The following is a 15697-nucleotide window of genomic DNA, read 5'->3' on the forward strand; positions in this document are numbered from 1 at the left end:
ACTTAGCATCTGTTGAGAACCATTTACATCAGACCCTTAGAACTTCAAAATGAATGAGACACCAATGGGCATGTGCATCTGTTGCACTCTGGGTGTATGAACATTCAGTGTTAAAATGCTTTGTGTTAAGACCTGAATTTGTATGATTACGGAGACTACATATTAACTATCTTTTGTTTAATTGGTATTTTGGACCATGATAGTTTAATTTTTAGAATGGTTTCATATATTCTTAAAATGAAATTTCATTACTCTGGTAAACTTGGAATATATATTCCTGTCGACTAGCCTTTTCCAAAAGTGTTCTGCGGAGCCATTAAGATACCCATTAAGGTGTTTGTTAAGTCAAGAGCTGATAGTCTATAAATTTGGAGAATCTTGGATATCGTAACCTTCTTTTGGAGATTTACAGTGCACATTAGCATGTTAGGTGGTTTTGTATATAAGAACTCTGAGGTGGTTTTACATATAAGAACCATATGTTACTGTATTTAACCAGAGTTTCCAGTTTTTTTTTTTTTTTTGAACACGGATTCATTTTTCCAACTAATTTTTGCTTGCGTGGAACACATTTTAGGAAATGGGGAACTCCAGGTTATTTTTCTTTTGCAGAAAATGTATACATCATGACTTTTAGGCTCCTTTTAGCTCTGAAATGCTGTGGCTTCACAATTTTGATTATCAGTTTCATGTGAGTCACTTTGACTTAAAATTTGCTGGGTTATAATTGTCAAATATATACACAAAGTCCTATTTTACCTTTGAAGTTCTATCTGAGATCTTAAAGATTTGATTAGGACTATATCTTCTTTGAAATGTAGTTGGGAAAAATATACCCCACATTACAAATACTTTCTAATAAATTGTTCCAGAAATTGCACGTATCTGTATGTACATTTGCATATGTGGGCAGACACATGTATGTGTGTATGTACAATACATCCATACACACATAGCCTATGTGGACATTTTTCAAGTACTCTATTGTGTCCTACTCTATACTTTATTAAGGAAGGAAGTCGTTTAATTGCTGCAGTGAATATCCCGACATAAAATCTTCATATGATTGGATGGTTATATCTGTACAATAAACTTCTAGGAATGTAATTTCAGGTCAGAAAGTATATGCAATCTGAATTTTAATAGGTATTTATTGTCCCCAAAAAGAGGACCAGTTAACGTGCAGCAACTATATGAAAGTTGGTTTTGCCACTCCCATCACTGGCAACACGAATAGATGTTATTGAACTAAAATCTTAGCTGTTTTTTTCCTAAATGGGAAATTCACTATCTCAAAAAAGACTATTGTTTCATGTATTATTTTGTATTTATTATTTATCCATTTACTTAATAGAATTGCAAAGTTATTTGGGGGCTAGCAAGAAGTGATCTTTGTGTGCAAGCAGTTACCATCTGTGATTAATATACATGAAATTAATGACAATAACTTAAAGCTGAATCTTATTATTAAACATGGTACAGAAATGTTTTGTTTAGTAGTTCAAGCATTTACTTCTGTTGAAAATACTTCTGTGAAATTTTACACTAGTAGATTCTGCCACAGAAATAAAATGATGGGAGACGTTATGGAAAAATTGCAGAGATGACAAACTTGAGCATGTAGATATTTTTGAAATTTCCACATTTTCTTATGAAATCTTGTTCTCACTGTCTCTTGTGGGACTGCAAAAAAGACTTTTCGGTCTGCTGTGGAGGGATGTCAGTAACATAATTGATTCATTCTTTTTGCCTCAAGGAGGAAGACAATGATCCTATAGTGCCCTTCGATGAGAAACGGAAACTTTTGAGCTGCAGCTACAGTTTATCCTCAAAGCCTGCATTGTTTGTCTTCATCCAACCCAGCTTTGATGGACATCTGTGACAGTTGCCTCTACACATGCTCTAATGAAATATTAGAAATGGCTGTGCCTTCAAAAGAAACCCAATATTCTATATCCACACCACTGCTGCTAGGATTCAGATTTTTGCACATACTGTTTATTGCTTATGTGTAGACGAAATGAAACTAGTTTTCAGAGTTGTTATTAATATGAATATATATCATGTATTAATACTGAGACAGGAAAAATACACTCCCAGTGTTAGCGATCCTTCATTTCCTGTCTCCGAGAGAAAATTCACTCATTCAGAGAATAATGTAATTCTTGATAATAAATAAGAGTTTTGATCAGGAACAGCATATGCTTGAAAATGGAATGTGAAGGATTAGTGAAAGTCATATCTCATGTTGTTTTTCAGCCCTCATGCCACAATTAATGTCAGGCTGGTTATTATGCAAAACAATTTGGGAGTTAATGCAAGAACAAAGTCACCTTATATATTTCTCAAAGGATCAAATTGAATGTATGAATCTAATTGTATTTATTTGACATATTAGAAGCTCTGGTTTCCAGGAGTTTGAGAAAGGCATAAAAAGGATAAAAAGTAAGTGGGTACAACATACCAGAAAATAGCTTTATTTTCCATGATAGAAACATAAATTTAATAGTATCCTATAATAACTTAGTGTTGTACATTTTGTAAGACCTTAAAATATTTTATTCTATGGACTTTAGTATGTTGAGACATTGCTTTCCAAGATAATCAACAATATCTTTATTTTAATTAAATTTTAAGTGCTACTGGCAAATGTAAGCATATGCTTAGAAGCAGTTAGATGTGACGGAATGAGATAATTTATGTAAAGCAGTAGAGTGCCTGGCACAAAGCAAGTACTTAATAAATGTTATTTGTTGTTATAATTATTGTAAAACCAAAGACTTCATAGTCCTAATTTGGAGGGATTTGGGGATGCACAATGTCCAAGTTAGAAATCATACAGGTGCAAGAAGTATGTGTTGGGTAGATTTTAGATGTGTTGGGTAGGGGCTGTAATAACAAAAGCATTAAATACAAATAAAAATCACACCGAGTATCCCTGAAAACGGCAGCAAAGGAAGATCGTGGTAGAACCTTGGGCAGGGGGAGAAAGGATGGGCGTTGCAGCAGAGTGAGGAAAAGCGTGGGGGCTTGTGAAGGTTTGGGGTCTGCCCTGAACCTGCACCACAGGAGGGCAGCATCGGGCAGAGCCTCTGAGAAGTGGAGAGAAGCCCTGGATTCTTCCTTTCTGTATGTAGTTCTCGTATGCAAAAATGAAGAAATGGCAAAGCATGGTTGCAAAGACTGTAGCATATTTAAAGACTTCTCTCTCTTCGACTAAAACATGCCACACACGCTGAACATGGGTCATAGGTGTTGCCTCATTAGTAGTTGACATCTAAAGATGACCTCCAAAGATTTCATTTTCTTGTGGATGAGAAGCCAGTCAAAAGGCGCCCTGGAACTCCTTTGGTAGAGCCTGTGTTTGGGGCCTGAAAGCAGGGTGCAGGTACCCAGCCTCTGCCCTGATGCACTTGGTACTGAGCAGCTAGGGGATCGTCTTGGACTTAACTTCTGCTGCTTCCTGTAGTCTCCTATCATCTGTCCCTGAAAAACACAAAATAAACATAACAATTCAAATGACCTGTAGGGGAATATCTAGTTGCCCATATTTCTCCCTCCAATGTTTTTTAACTGAAGCAATCAAGTTTATTTACCATCTATGTTTTGAGTCAAAAGGCTGACATGAACTACTTGGTTTCAGCTTGTGGTAGCCATTGGCAAGGTTGTGTGGAGGCTTACTAATCTTTAATATAGGAAACCCCTTCTTCCTTCCACACTTCGGTACCTCAGACTCAGAATATGAATGCTGGTGAGCGTATGCTTTTGTAGGAATGAATTTGAAAGTGTAATTTGTAAACACAAGTGCAAATAACTGATCTCAAATCTATCCTGCTTTGATGGTGTTGTGGGAAAGAAAGGTATATAATGGGCCCTGAAGTTGAGGAAGGAGCCTCTCAAAGCAAAAGTGTGTGTGTGTTGGGGTGTAGGGGGAAGTTAACTTGAGATAAATGACAAATTTCACGGATCTTGAAATGTAATTTAGGGTGGATTTGTTTACCTAACAGGAAAAAAAAAAAGCAACAAGCTGAGGTGCTTTTTCACATAGCTTACACATCTGAAAGTGTCTCTGATTCATGATGATTAATGTACCTGATGATGTATAAAGTAATAATTGTCCTCAGAAGTTTTGTCAATTAAGATAATTTGAGTCTTTTTTGTTGTTGGTCAGTTGAGCTAAAGGCTTGCCAATATTGTCGCTTTTTCAAAAAGCTAGCATTTGGTTTTGTTGGTTGTCTCTACTGTGTTTCTATTCTCTATTTCATTAAGTTCTTCTCTAACCTTTATTATTTCCTTTCTGCTCGCTTTGGGTTTGGTTTGTGATTTTTCTAATATCTTGAGGTGGAAGATTAGGTTATTGGTTTGAGATCTTTTTTTTTAAATAAAGCCATTTACAGTTATAAAATTTTCTCTAAGCATTGCTTTCTGCTGCATCTTACAAGTTTTGTTTGCTATGTTTTTGCTTTCTTTATCTCAAAATATTTTCTAATTTGCCTTGTGATTTCTTCTTTTACTTAACGATTATTTAGGTGTGTGTTGGTTAATTCCCACATATTTATGAATTCTCAAATTTCTGTTATTGATATATAATTTCCCTCCATTGTGGTCAGAGGACTAACTCTGCATGTTTTCAAGCCTTTCAAATCTTTTGAGGCTTGTTTTATGGCCTAGCATGTGGTTTATCCTGGAGATGGTTCTATGTGCACTTGAGAAGAATGTGTATTCTGCTGTTGTTGATGTGTTCTGTAGATGTCTATTAGGTCTGGTTGGTTTATGATGTTGTTCACGTATTCTATTTTGTTGATCTTCCTATTTCTATTATTGAAAATAGGCTATTGATGGCTCCAACTATTATTTTTGAATTATCTATTTTTCATTTCATTTCTGTCAGCTTTTTCTTCAGGCATTTTGGGCTCTATTGCTAGGTGCATATATGTATAATTTTCATATCTTTGTGAGGGAGTTCTCCTTATATTATTATAAAATGTCCTTCTTTATCTCTAGAAATCTGTTTTGTTTTAAAAAAGTACCTTGTAAGATATTAGTATAGCTATTGCAGCTTTCTTATGGTTGCTATTTGCAACCATATAATACTGTCTTTTCCATTCTTTCACTTTCAGTGTATTTGTATTTTTGAATCTAAAGTGTGTCTCCTGTAGACAACTTAAAGTTGGATCTTGTTTTTTCATCCAGCCTGACAATCTCTCTGACTTTTGATTGGATTGTTTAACCCATTCACGTTTAGTGTTGCTGTTGATATAGTTGGATTTGTGTCTGCCACTTTACTTTCTGTTTCCTACATGTCTCATATCTTTGTTGTTCTTCTGACCCTCCTTTATTGCTTTCTTTTGCATTAAGTGAATATTTTCCATTGTACTATTTCAATTACTTTAATAATTTTTTTCTTTTACTTTCTTTGGACTTTATTTTCTTAGTGGCTGCTCTAGAGCTTGCCATATATGTTCTTTTTTAAGTTTATTGTATTTATTTATTTAGAGAGCATGAGCAGGGGGAGGGGCAAAGGGAGAGGGAGGGCAAGAATCCCAAGCAGATTCCATGCTGAACTTGGAGCCTGACATGGAGCGCAGTCCCATGACCCTGAGATCATGACCTGAGCCAAAACCAAGACTCATATGCTTAACCAACTGAGCCACTGAGGTGCCCCATAGAGCTTACCATATACATGTAATTCATCAGAATCTACTTCAGATTTATACTAACTTGATCACAGTGAGATCAGAAATACTACCTTTACATTTCTCTATTCACTCTTCTTCCTTTTTGTGCTATTATTGTTTTATATATTACATATATATACCCTACAAATCCAACAATATATTGTTATAATTACTACTTTATAGAATTGTTTGTCTATTAAAGAAGCTAAGCAAAGAAAGGACACGTAGAATTTCTTCTTTATAGAATTTCTCATAAAGTTAGCCTTCTTATTTATCATTTCTGGTTCTTTATTTGGCCCTGTAGATTCACATTGCCATCTGTGTAATTTACTCCAGTTTCTTACTTTGTTTTCACCTACCTCCTATATGTTATTATTGTTAAATATGTTACATTTCTGTATGTCGTAAGCCTAATAGTGCAATTATATAATACTGTCTTATACAGCTGCTTTTTAAATAATAAGTGGAAGAAATATGTACTTATACTGTCTTTTATAATTACATAATTACTTTTACCAGTGCTCTTTGGTTTTTGGTATGGATTCATATTGTTGTCTGGGGTCACTTGGTTTCAAACTGAAGGATTTCATGTAAGGCAAGTCTACTAGCAACAGATTCTTTTTGTTTATGTGGGAATATATTTATTTTACCTTTATGTGTAAAAGATTGTTGTATATAAGATTCTTGATTAACAGTTTTTTTTTTCTTTTAGCACTTTGAGTATGATATCTCGCTGCCTTTTGGCCTTCACTGTTTCCATTGTTTCTCATGAGATGTCAGCCATTAAACTTTTTTTTTTTAAAGATTTTTATTTATTTATTAGGGAGAGAGAGAGAGAGCACAAGCAGGGGGAGTGGCAGGCAGAGGGAGAAGCAGGCTCCTTGCTGAGCAGAGAGCCCGACGTGGGACTCGATTCCAGGACCCTGGGATCATGACCTGAGCCGAAGGCAGATGCTTAACCGACTGAGCCACCCAGGCGTCCCAGATGTCAGCCATTAAACTTGATGGGGTTTCCTTCTACATGACAAATCATTTTTATGTTGCTGCTATCAAATTCTTCTTTTTTTTTTTCTGCCCTTCCTGTTACCTGCCCTCTCCTACGCTTTCTTACTATGTTGTGTCTGGGTGTAGATCTGTTTGTGTTTATCATACTTAGAGTTTGTTGTGCTTCTTAGATATGTAGATTAATATTTCATCAAATTTGGGATGTTTTTGGCCATTCCTTCTTTCAGTATTTTTTTTCCTGCTTCTCTCTTCTCCTTCTGGTACTCCCGTTATGCAAATATTAGGATACTTTCTTTTTTAAGATTTTATTTATTAGAGAGAGAGAGAGAGAGAGCACCAGAGCAGGGGGAGGGGTAGAGGGAGAAACAGACTCCCCACTGAGCAGGGAGCCTGCTATGGGGCTCGATCCCAGGACCCTGAGATCATGACCTGAGCCAAAGGCAGACACTTAACCAACTGAGCCACCCAGGCACCCCTTGTTAGGGCACTTAATAGTGTCCCATATTTCTCTGATCCTGTGCTCATTTTCTCCCCTTTCCTCCCACTCCCCCCCACCCCCCCCCGCTTGTTTTTGTTGTTGTTTGCTTTGTTTACTTGTTTAATGACTTGGCTTTTTTTTTTTATCACATCTATTATTCTATGCACTGTGAAGCCTATGATGTAGCTTCTCAAGAGAACTGCAATTCTGGGCATGTGCACAGTCATCCTGGAATGACAGTGATGTAACAGGACTCTCTTGCGTGGTCTCTTTCCTCGATCTCTCTGCTAAGCTCTTTGCCTCACAAACACCCTAGCTCTTAGGTCCACTAATTCCTGGCTGGTTGCTTCATTGTTTTTGACAATGCCCTGGGGCATAAATTGCTCCACATCTGGTTCAGTTAAATTTGGACCCCTTTGCTGGAATGGTTTTGAGGCCAGCTGTGAGATTTGTTCTGATCCTAGGAGGGTTCTTGGCTGTCTCTTTCTGTGGTTCTGTCTGATAGGCATAAAAAGGATAAAAAGTAAGTGGGTACAACATACCACATATGTCTTCACCTCCTTTCATTCGTGCACCTGTCCCAGGTGCGTGCTCTTACCATATGTCTTCCTGTTCTTACTGAGATTTAGGAGATTTTCTTCAATAAATGTTTCTTCTTTTGCTGTGTGTCCTTAGAAAAATTTTCAGACTTTTTAAATTTCTTCTTTTTTTTTTTTTTTTTCAATTCTATCAGTCATGGTTGTTTTGCTGGGGAGCAGGTCTGTGAAGCTCTACATGTCATTCTGGATGTAATTTTCTCTCAAGATAGTGTATTAACTTGAAATGTCTGGCTATCCCTTTTGGAATTTTCACTTGAGTGAGCATATTTTCCAGAATTTTGTGTCAAATATCATCATTTGTGATTGAGGGTAGACTTGTAGTTTTTGGTAAAATTTCTTAAAATGAAAATGACCTTGACTTAACAATATTAGTCATTAACTTATGGAATTAATTACCCTGAGATCTTATTTCTCTATTTAACCAACTAGTTAAAAGCAATTAGCTAACATGTGCTGATGATTTTCAAGTTAACTCTACAAACTTAATCCCAAGGTGGCATGTGCATAAATAGACTCCCTATAAATCTCATTTTCCTTAGAATCTGTTCACTTCTTTTAGACCATATTGATATAGCAACTATTCCTATGATAAAAAACAACCTATGTTTAATTAATTAAATTTAATTAATGGTATAGAACGTTATGGAAAAGATGAGGTATTGTACACCGATGATGTAATGCGACCCCTGAGGATATGCACAGGGAAACATTCTTTCCTTCCTTTCTATGTTCCCTTCCTTTGTTTAGAGTTGTTTCCCGTGTTACTTTTGTGTGAAACTCTTAACTGGCACTCACTGAGGTAGTGAGGTGGTGAAATATGACCCTTCAGACATTTTTAAGAAAGATAAAAACAACACAGAAGAAAGGATTTTAAATTGGAAATTTTGTGTTGTATCAGGCTTAGATTATGTTTTATTAAAGCATACTAGAAGTGTTATGCTTCAGGTTGTACAGGAATGTCCATTTGGAAATGACATTATCAAGTTTTAAGAAACTTTTCAATGAATCTGTATAAATTGCCTTATAAGGCTTTTGTCCTCCCTCCCTCCACTGGAACACTATAGTTTTAGTGAGTGAATAGAACTTAAGAAATCCAAAGACCTAATATGCTTGTTTTACTGCCTTTGGGCCTGATTCATTTCCAGAATAACTCTACTGCGTAATTCCTTTGATAAACCTTAATTGCTTTCAAATTATATTGGAATTCAGTCAGCCTCAATAGGAATTTTCCTGTGAAATTGTACTAGAATCTGGCCCAAAGGGATTTTCTTAAAATGCAGATTAAAGTCTATATGTTGCGTGAAAAACATTTTATCTTTTATAACATAAAGATGCTTCTTTATGGCATAAAGGAGATCTACAGTATTATTGTAGCACAAGACTGAGATGAAAATTGAGCCCTTGAAATTTCAGTCATATTAAATAAATTTCCTTATGAATACTTTTTTGAACAAATCTCATTTGAAAGAAATGATCTTCACACAAAAAAACCTCCTGTAATATATGTGCTTCCCCCCCCTTTTTTCTACTCATACTTAGAAATTATTTTCATATGAAATGGTTCCAAACATCCAATAAATATATTTGAGGCATTATTAAAAAAATTCACACGCCAAGTCTAGGGAAGTGTTTTATGATGGCTTTGCAGAAAGGAACTTGCCTCTGCTCTTAGGCTCAGTAGTCAAGATGGCCAAGCTCAGCCTCCACCCATAACCAGAAATGTGAAGCCGTCTGGGAAAAACAGAGACCAGTTAAGAGAAGGCTATAACTCCACAGGTTTTTATTTTCTAAGTCCCCACAAAGCAAATGTAAATATAGTTCTTGTGGGGAGATGGGTCTTCCCAGGAAGAGAAATTAATACTTCGGAGCACCAAGGAGGTGATTTTCTCATTTATGTAAGTGTGAGAAAACATCCTAAGTGGTACTCTGTTGTGTGGGACAAGAAGCAGGTGAGGCAGTTAGCTCCAAGAGACAGTGCATCACATATAGGTTAGGACCATTATTACTGCTAGTCCTTGCACAAAGCCACATATTTGAAAACGTCTTATGGACATTGATTACACCTATTATATCTCACTGCAGTTCTGACCCTTGAGGTTCCAGCCTTGCCTTGCTCTATTCTCAGAGCCTCCTTGAGACTCCAGGATGCAGTGTTGCTAACTTACACATCTTTGGCAGGATGATACATATTTTCAGTACTACCCTTGGAGAAGTTTTCTTTCTTCTGGCTTACTAACAATTGGTCTGTATTTTTACATTCTCACACATTTGTATTAAATATATTTTTTTCTCATTGTAATCTCTATACCATAGGAATTAGTTCAAAGGAGGCAGACAATATTGAGGCCAGAAGAGACTTTTTTCTTTCTTTTTTTCTAAATCACTTAAAAACTATTGAGAGAGGAAGACATAATTGATTTCTGGAGTTTCTTAATTCTGTCCTCTGATTCAGCCAAGGGAAAACTCTCTTTCCTTTTTTTGACCAGAAAGGGAAAAAAAAATGTGTCCAGTACCTACTGTCAAACCTCTGCATCTGATGAATTATTTGTACTTTTTATTTCCTTTGGAATCTTTCCAATGCATTGCACAATGCTCTTAACAAAGCAGACTTGCCTCAACAGCATTAGTCCCCACCGTTACCATGTGAGGTGAATCAGGAATAGGAAGCTATGACCCATGTCTTCCAGCTGATGTGCGGAAAGGAAGCCCCCACATACAGACAAATGGAGGGAAACCAGGGCCTGCATGTGGAAAGTGACATATGGTAAGAGCACGCACCTGGGACAGGTGCACAAATGAAAGGAGGTGAAGACGTCACAAAAGGAACAAAGAATTTCAGTGAAGCCAGACCCACAATAAAGTAATGGCTGTAATAAATACAGGTCAGTACCTTAGATGATTCAAAGTGGTATTCCTCACACCATTCGCTGGGCAAAGTTTTTGACTGATTCCTGGTTATGTGCTCATCTCGTGTCAGGCGGTCACATGGGCAGGTGTTCTAGAGAGTTCCAAGTATAGACTGGAGCCAGACTCCTTGATTTGAATTCTGTGTCTGAGTCCTGCAAGTGATGTGTGACCTTGAGCTATGTACTTAATCATATTGGTATCAGTTTCTTTATCTTTGGATCTCAAGATTTAAATCTTTTGTTGTTCATTTTTAAGACTGTAGCACTCATGGGAGCATCTAAATTAAGTGTTTGCTGTTACTACATCACTTATGGGAATGTCTAAGACATTAGAGAAGTGCTTTTACCCTATAGCTGTCTTAATCGTGTATAGAATATGTATTCACTTGTGCAGCAACTGTTGATTGTGCAGTTTTATAAGTCCCAGGCATTGTGCGAGGTGATGGGGATATAGTGAAGAATGGGTCAGAGCAATCCCCACTTTTGTGGAGTGACAGGCATTAAGTGGGTAGGCTGCCTGGCGACCTCAGCTTGCCCACCCATCCTGCACTCTTTCTGGATACTTTGCAATGTATACACCTCTGCATTCAGCCTCTCAGCGTATCCAAGACTGCATAGATCTCCCCAGATCTCATTTCATATCCAAGAGGATTGATAGCCAGTTCCAGTCTTTCATTCCTTAGTCAAAACACTGAGAGGTAGGTTTTCTCTAACCTTTAAGAGTTTGATGACAAAATAGCAAACAGAAGCTTTCATGACACTGAGTACGATATAAAGACCGAAGAACTGTAACTGTCTGGTGTTTTCATTGCCTTACCTTGTTAATGACATGTATTAACTCCGTCATAAGATTGGAATGGACCCTCCTTACGGTTCTGTGCTTTCTTCGTGATGGTTGGCAGGTCTGCGTGTCCATGGATGTCCATGTCCACCAAGCAAATGGATGAAGGAGGCACTTCATACCCCCAGTGCAATTTGTACCACCACGAGCCCTGGGCTTTTGGAAGGGGACTGTGTTGGGCAGTCTCGTCTTCTTTATCATTCCCTTTTGCCTTTTTGGAAGGATCATCGGTTTTGTGCCCACTGGCTCTCCCTGGGCTTCCACACAGACAGGACCTCCCTCTGTGGCACATGGCGTATTAGTCACTCCCATGCTGAGAGAGAGGAATATCATTCCCCAAGGCAAAATCTCCTGAGGAGTTTCTCATCATTTTTCTTCTTCCCACATGCTGGGCACTGAAAGTAGGTGTAGTCCTTAGGAAGGATCAGCCTCTATGTGCCTGAATATCGAATTACTTGAAGGAAGATGATGAAATAATTTGTGAAGGATGAGTGAAGCCATACTCTGAAATGAGGAGTAAATAGGTTTACTTAGTGTCATTTTATATGTTATTGTCTGTTGATGCAGATAACTTAAAAAGCTGACTATGCCTGCTTCTTGTAAGGTTAGGTAGAGACAGTCTCCCAAGGGTAACTTCCTTGTGTTTCAGAGTCGCTGAGGGACCCCCTCTTAGAGATGCACATGTTGGCATGTAGGTGTGCCTCACTTGGAGGGAAGGCACAGAGGAGTGTGACAAAGGGGAGCTCCTCTCTGTGAGGAGACCTCTGGGGTAGAGTTGACACTATTTCCATGAAGAGCTAGGGTCCTTCTGGGGAGGGAAGAAGCTAAGACTCTCAAGTGAGTTTGAAAGTTAGAGGAACCTGGTGGTAGTTCACTGCTTGGGAAGGCCCAGCAAAGCAAGGCACCATGTGGGAGGGGTAGGCCGATCTGGTGACATCCGATGAAAGCAAAGCCTGAGGGTTGTGGGCTAGGACGGGTGGCAGTATTTTGGGGGCTGAGGCTGGACTCTGCTCTGGATCTCTCCACCCTTCATCCCCTTGGATAACAATGCAGAATGTGAATGACTCTGAAGGCTCTGGGAGAAAGCAGAAGTGCCCAGACCGGCCCCCCTGGGATGCAAATGGTACCTGCTTGGACAGCTTTCCCCAAGGGGGTACTTAGACTTTCTATGAATGAGGCTATGTGGAGCTGCAAGTGCCACACTAAAAAAAGAGATGATCAATTTTTTTTTAAGATTTTATTTATTTGAGAGAGAGAGAGAGAGAGAGAGAAACAGCATGAGAAGGGAGAAGGTCAGAGGGAGAAGCAGGCTCCCCGCTGAGCCGGGAGCCCGATGCGGGACTCGATCCCAGGACTCCGGGATCATGACCTGAGCCGAAGGCAGTCGCTTAACCAACTGAGTCACCCAGGCGCCCAAGAGATGATCAATTTTGATGCCCACACTGGTAAAGGTAGTCCTACTTGTTATTTATACCCAACAAACTGTAAAGGAGACACAGGGGATTCAGATACAAACCTGCAGTTCCTCCTCACTAAGGAAGTGTTGTCAAGTCCTTAAGCCATGTGACAAAAGGAATCAACGCCATCCTCTCTGGATCCTGTCCTTATGTTGCAGATTGTTCTCTTCCAAGCCAACTCCCTTTTTCCTCATAATTTTTTTCCTCAGCCCTGATAATTCTTAGATTTTTGCTTATGTACTCACTCCAAACGCAGTTGTTAAGTCCTGAGTCTTTCTCAGCAGATTGTTTTGAAGGCTCTCTTCCCGCCGTAATGTTCCGTGAGATGGAGGCTGCTGCACAGACTTGTTAATGGAAGTGGCCATGTGAAGCGACAGCTCTCTGCCCCTCCTGTCCTCAAGGCACTCTCGGTGTCCTCCATGGCAGTTTCTTTCTCTCTGGTGATATCATTCTCCACTATGTCATGATGGATGTCATACTTAGCACCAGTCTGGTTGGAAAAAGTCACTTTCTGCTTGGAATCTGACTGGAATCTTATCTCCCACATTCCCTCACAACACACCAGACTTCCTAGGCAGCAATATGAGATCTGGGTAGCATGGGGCAATATCTTTTAATCCATGAATTCCCAGGTTTGTGTGTGCTAGATAATGGTTAGGTTAAGAATTTTTAGCTTGTCTTATCTCAAATGGAAGTAGAATATTTAATTTCCAAGAGCCACTTAGGTGAGAAAGAGTTGAAAACTCTGTGAAGGTAAGTGGAATTGTTATCTGGAGAACTTCCTATATTCACTAAATATCAACACTCATTGCTTCTGCTTCCAGTGGAGAGTCGGCATTTGTTTAGTCTGTGGCCTGTTCGTTGCCCACATTAATGAGGCCTCTCTTGGGGCCAGGTGGGTGAATGAAAGTGAGCTCTTCGATGGGCCAACTACATTGATAAATCAGACTTCTTCATAATGATAGAGCACCAAAGGCAAACAATTGCAATGCATGGATCGTCTGCTTCATCTTGGGGTGTGCATAAAAATGAGTAAGTCTGCACAGAGGTAGATTTTCAGTTGCCCTTCATCCACCAAGCAAATATACAACGCTAACAGAACTTTCCTGTTTCTGCCTAAAAACACTCTAGCAAGAGAATATGAAGCAGATAAAATAGATGGTTATTTGGTTCCTGTGAACTCAAAGCTACTGAATTTGATCTAGTTCTAGTACATTAAAATTTTAGTAGCTTTGTGTTAGCTGGGTTTTAGACAAGGTTCTAAAAAAATCAATTACTGAATTATTGAATTGCATAGTTAGGAAATGGGCAGGGCACTTTGTGGTAGGTAGCACATTGAGTACAGAATTAAGTGACAAGGAGACCCGAGGGTCACCCTGAGACTGAAAGTCTCATTCACGTACACAATGGACAAGTCCCTTCTTGGACAGGATGTCAGCTTGTGGGAGGTGATCCAGAATATAAGTGTGAGTTAACAGTACTTTTAATTCCATTCTCCCATATTTCTAATTAATCCCACACTATTGGAACACTACCTTATTGTGTTCCTTTATACATTTCTATCACAGAACACCAATTTATGGTATCACCATTGGTAAGTTTTCTTAATGCACACATTCCATTTATTTCCATGCCCACTCTCTAGTCAGGACCAGTGAAATTTATGTAACCACATATTATTATATGCTTCTCAATTTCCACCCATCAGAAATATTTAACAAATGCCCTATATAATACTGTGAAACTATTCCTAAAGGAAATTATTTTCTTGAATGCATTTAGTTGATGCATTATCTTTTCTTAGAGATGTAGAGCTTTCTAGAGAGCAGTCCCACTGACAGGGGCCCCTAACTGATTGGGGTAAGAGGTACTGCTCACTGAGATCCCTCCTGGGATGATGGTCGGACTCACTTTGAAGCGGAAGATAGAATAAGATAAGGTTTACATGTTGTTGGGGTCAGACAAGCCCATTATGATAATTTTACTTAATGCTTGTCCTATAGTCTATAGTTATCTTTAATACCATGCATGTCCTGAAGCAGGTTTGATGTTTCGGTGAGCAGGCATCTCTATCCACAAATGTAAGGGCTGTGGCACAGTAGGAAGGGTGTATACAAGATGGTTATGATGGCCTTGGAAACATGGCAAAGTCAAGTGCAGTAATACACTCCTCCTTCTGTTTGTTTCTCTTCTTTTGTTGTTGTAATTAAACGTGATTTGTAACACCTGACATTTCTCCCTTGGCAGTGAGGGTGACAGCATGCAAGCATATCGTTTATGTATTCCATGAATACTTACTGTGTTCTTGTACTGTGTGTCAGTTAGTGTCCTGTGCTAAGGGAAATTCACTTCTTGCCTGACACACACCTAAATATAATTCAGAGCATCTTCTAAAGCCGGATGGATGGTGCAAAGTATATGCTCAAAAAAGAAAAAAAAAAAAAAGAACATTCTGAGGTGAGCAAGGACTGTTGCATGGGGAGGGTGGCATTGGACTTGAAAGTTGGAGAGGAAGGTTAGAGAGGCAGTTGCAGAGAAGGCATCCAGGTGCATGGATCAGAAGAAAGAGGAAGAGAAGTGTGAGGGTGGGTGGGGTACGGAGCTGGTAATGGGCCATGGTCTCTGAATCTAAATATGTGCCAGAAAGTGGAGAAATATTACAGTAAAAGGCAGGTGAAGGAATCACACTGAGTACTTTGAGAGCTAGATTATGAAGTTTGACCTTTATCTGTC

General features: G+C 38.7%; 1 protein-coding gene across 2 annotated transcripts in view; it reads left to right on the plus strand.

Moving 5' to 3' along the window:
• The window catches only part of CA8 (carbonic anhydrase 8 (inactive)), a 91476-nt gene extending 88009 nt beyond the window's left edge, over positions 1–3467 (plus strand). Inside the window, exon 8 of one of the 2 annotated variants that reach the window (XM_028108437.2) lies at positions 1757–3467. In XM_028108437.2, the coding sequence (XP_027964238.1) occupies positions 1757–1882 (126 nt within the window). In that variant the 3' untranslated portion in view covers positions 1883–3467. The remainder of the gene's footprint in view (positions 1–1756) is intronic. The other variant, XM_028108427.2, reaches the window with a different exon arrangement.
• Positions 3468–15697: the final 12230 nt, after the last annotated feature.

This window comes from Eumetopias jubatus, unplaced genomic scaffold, assembly GCF_037043125.1.
Source record: "Eumetopias jubatus isolate StellerSeaLion01/CBP00866 unplaced genomic scaffold, mEumJub1_p1.0 scaffold_4, whole genome shotgun sequence".
NCBI lineage: Eukaryota > Metazoa > Chordata > Mammalia > Carnivora > Otariidae > Eumetopias > Eumetopias jubatus.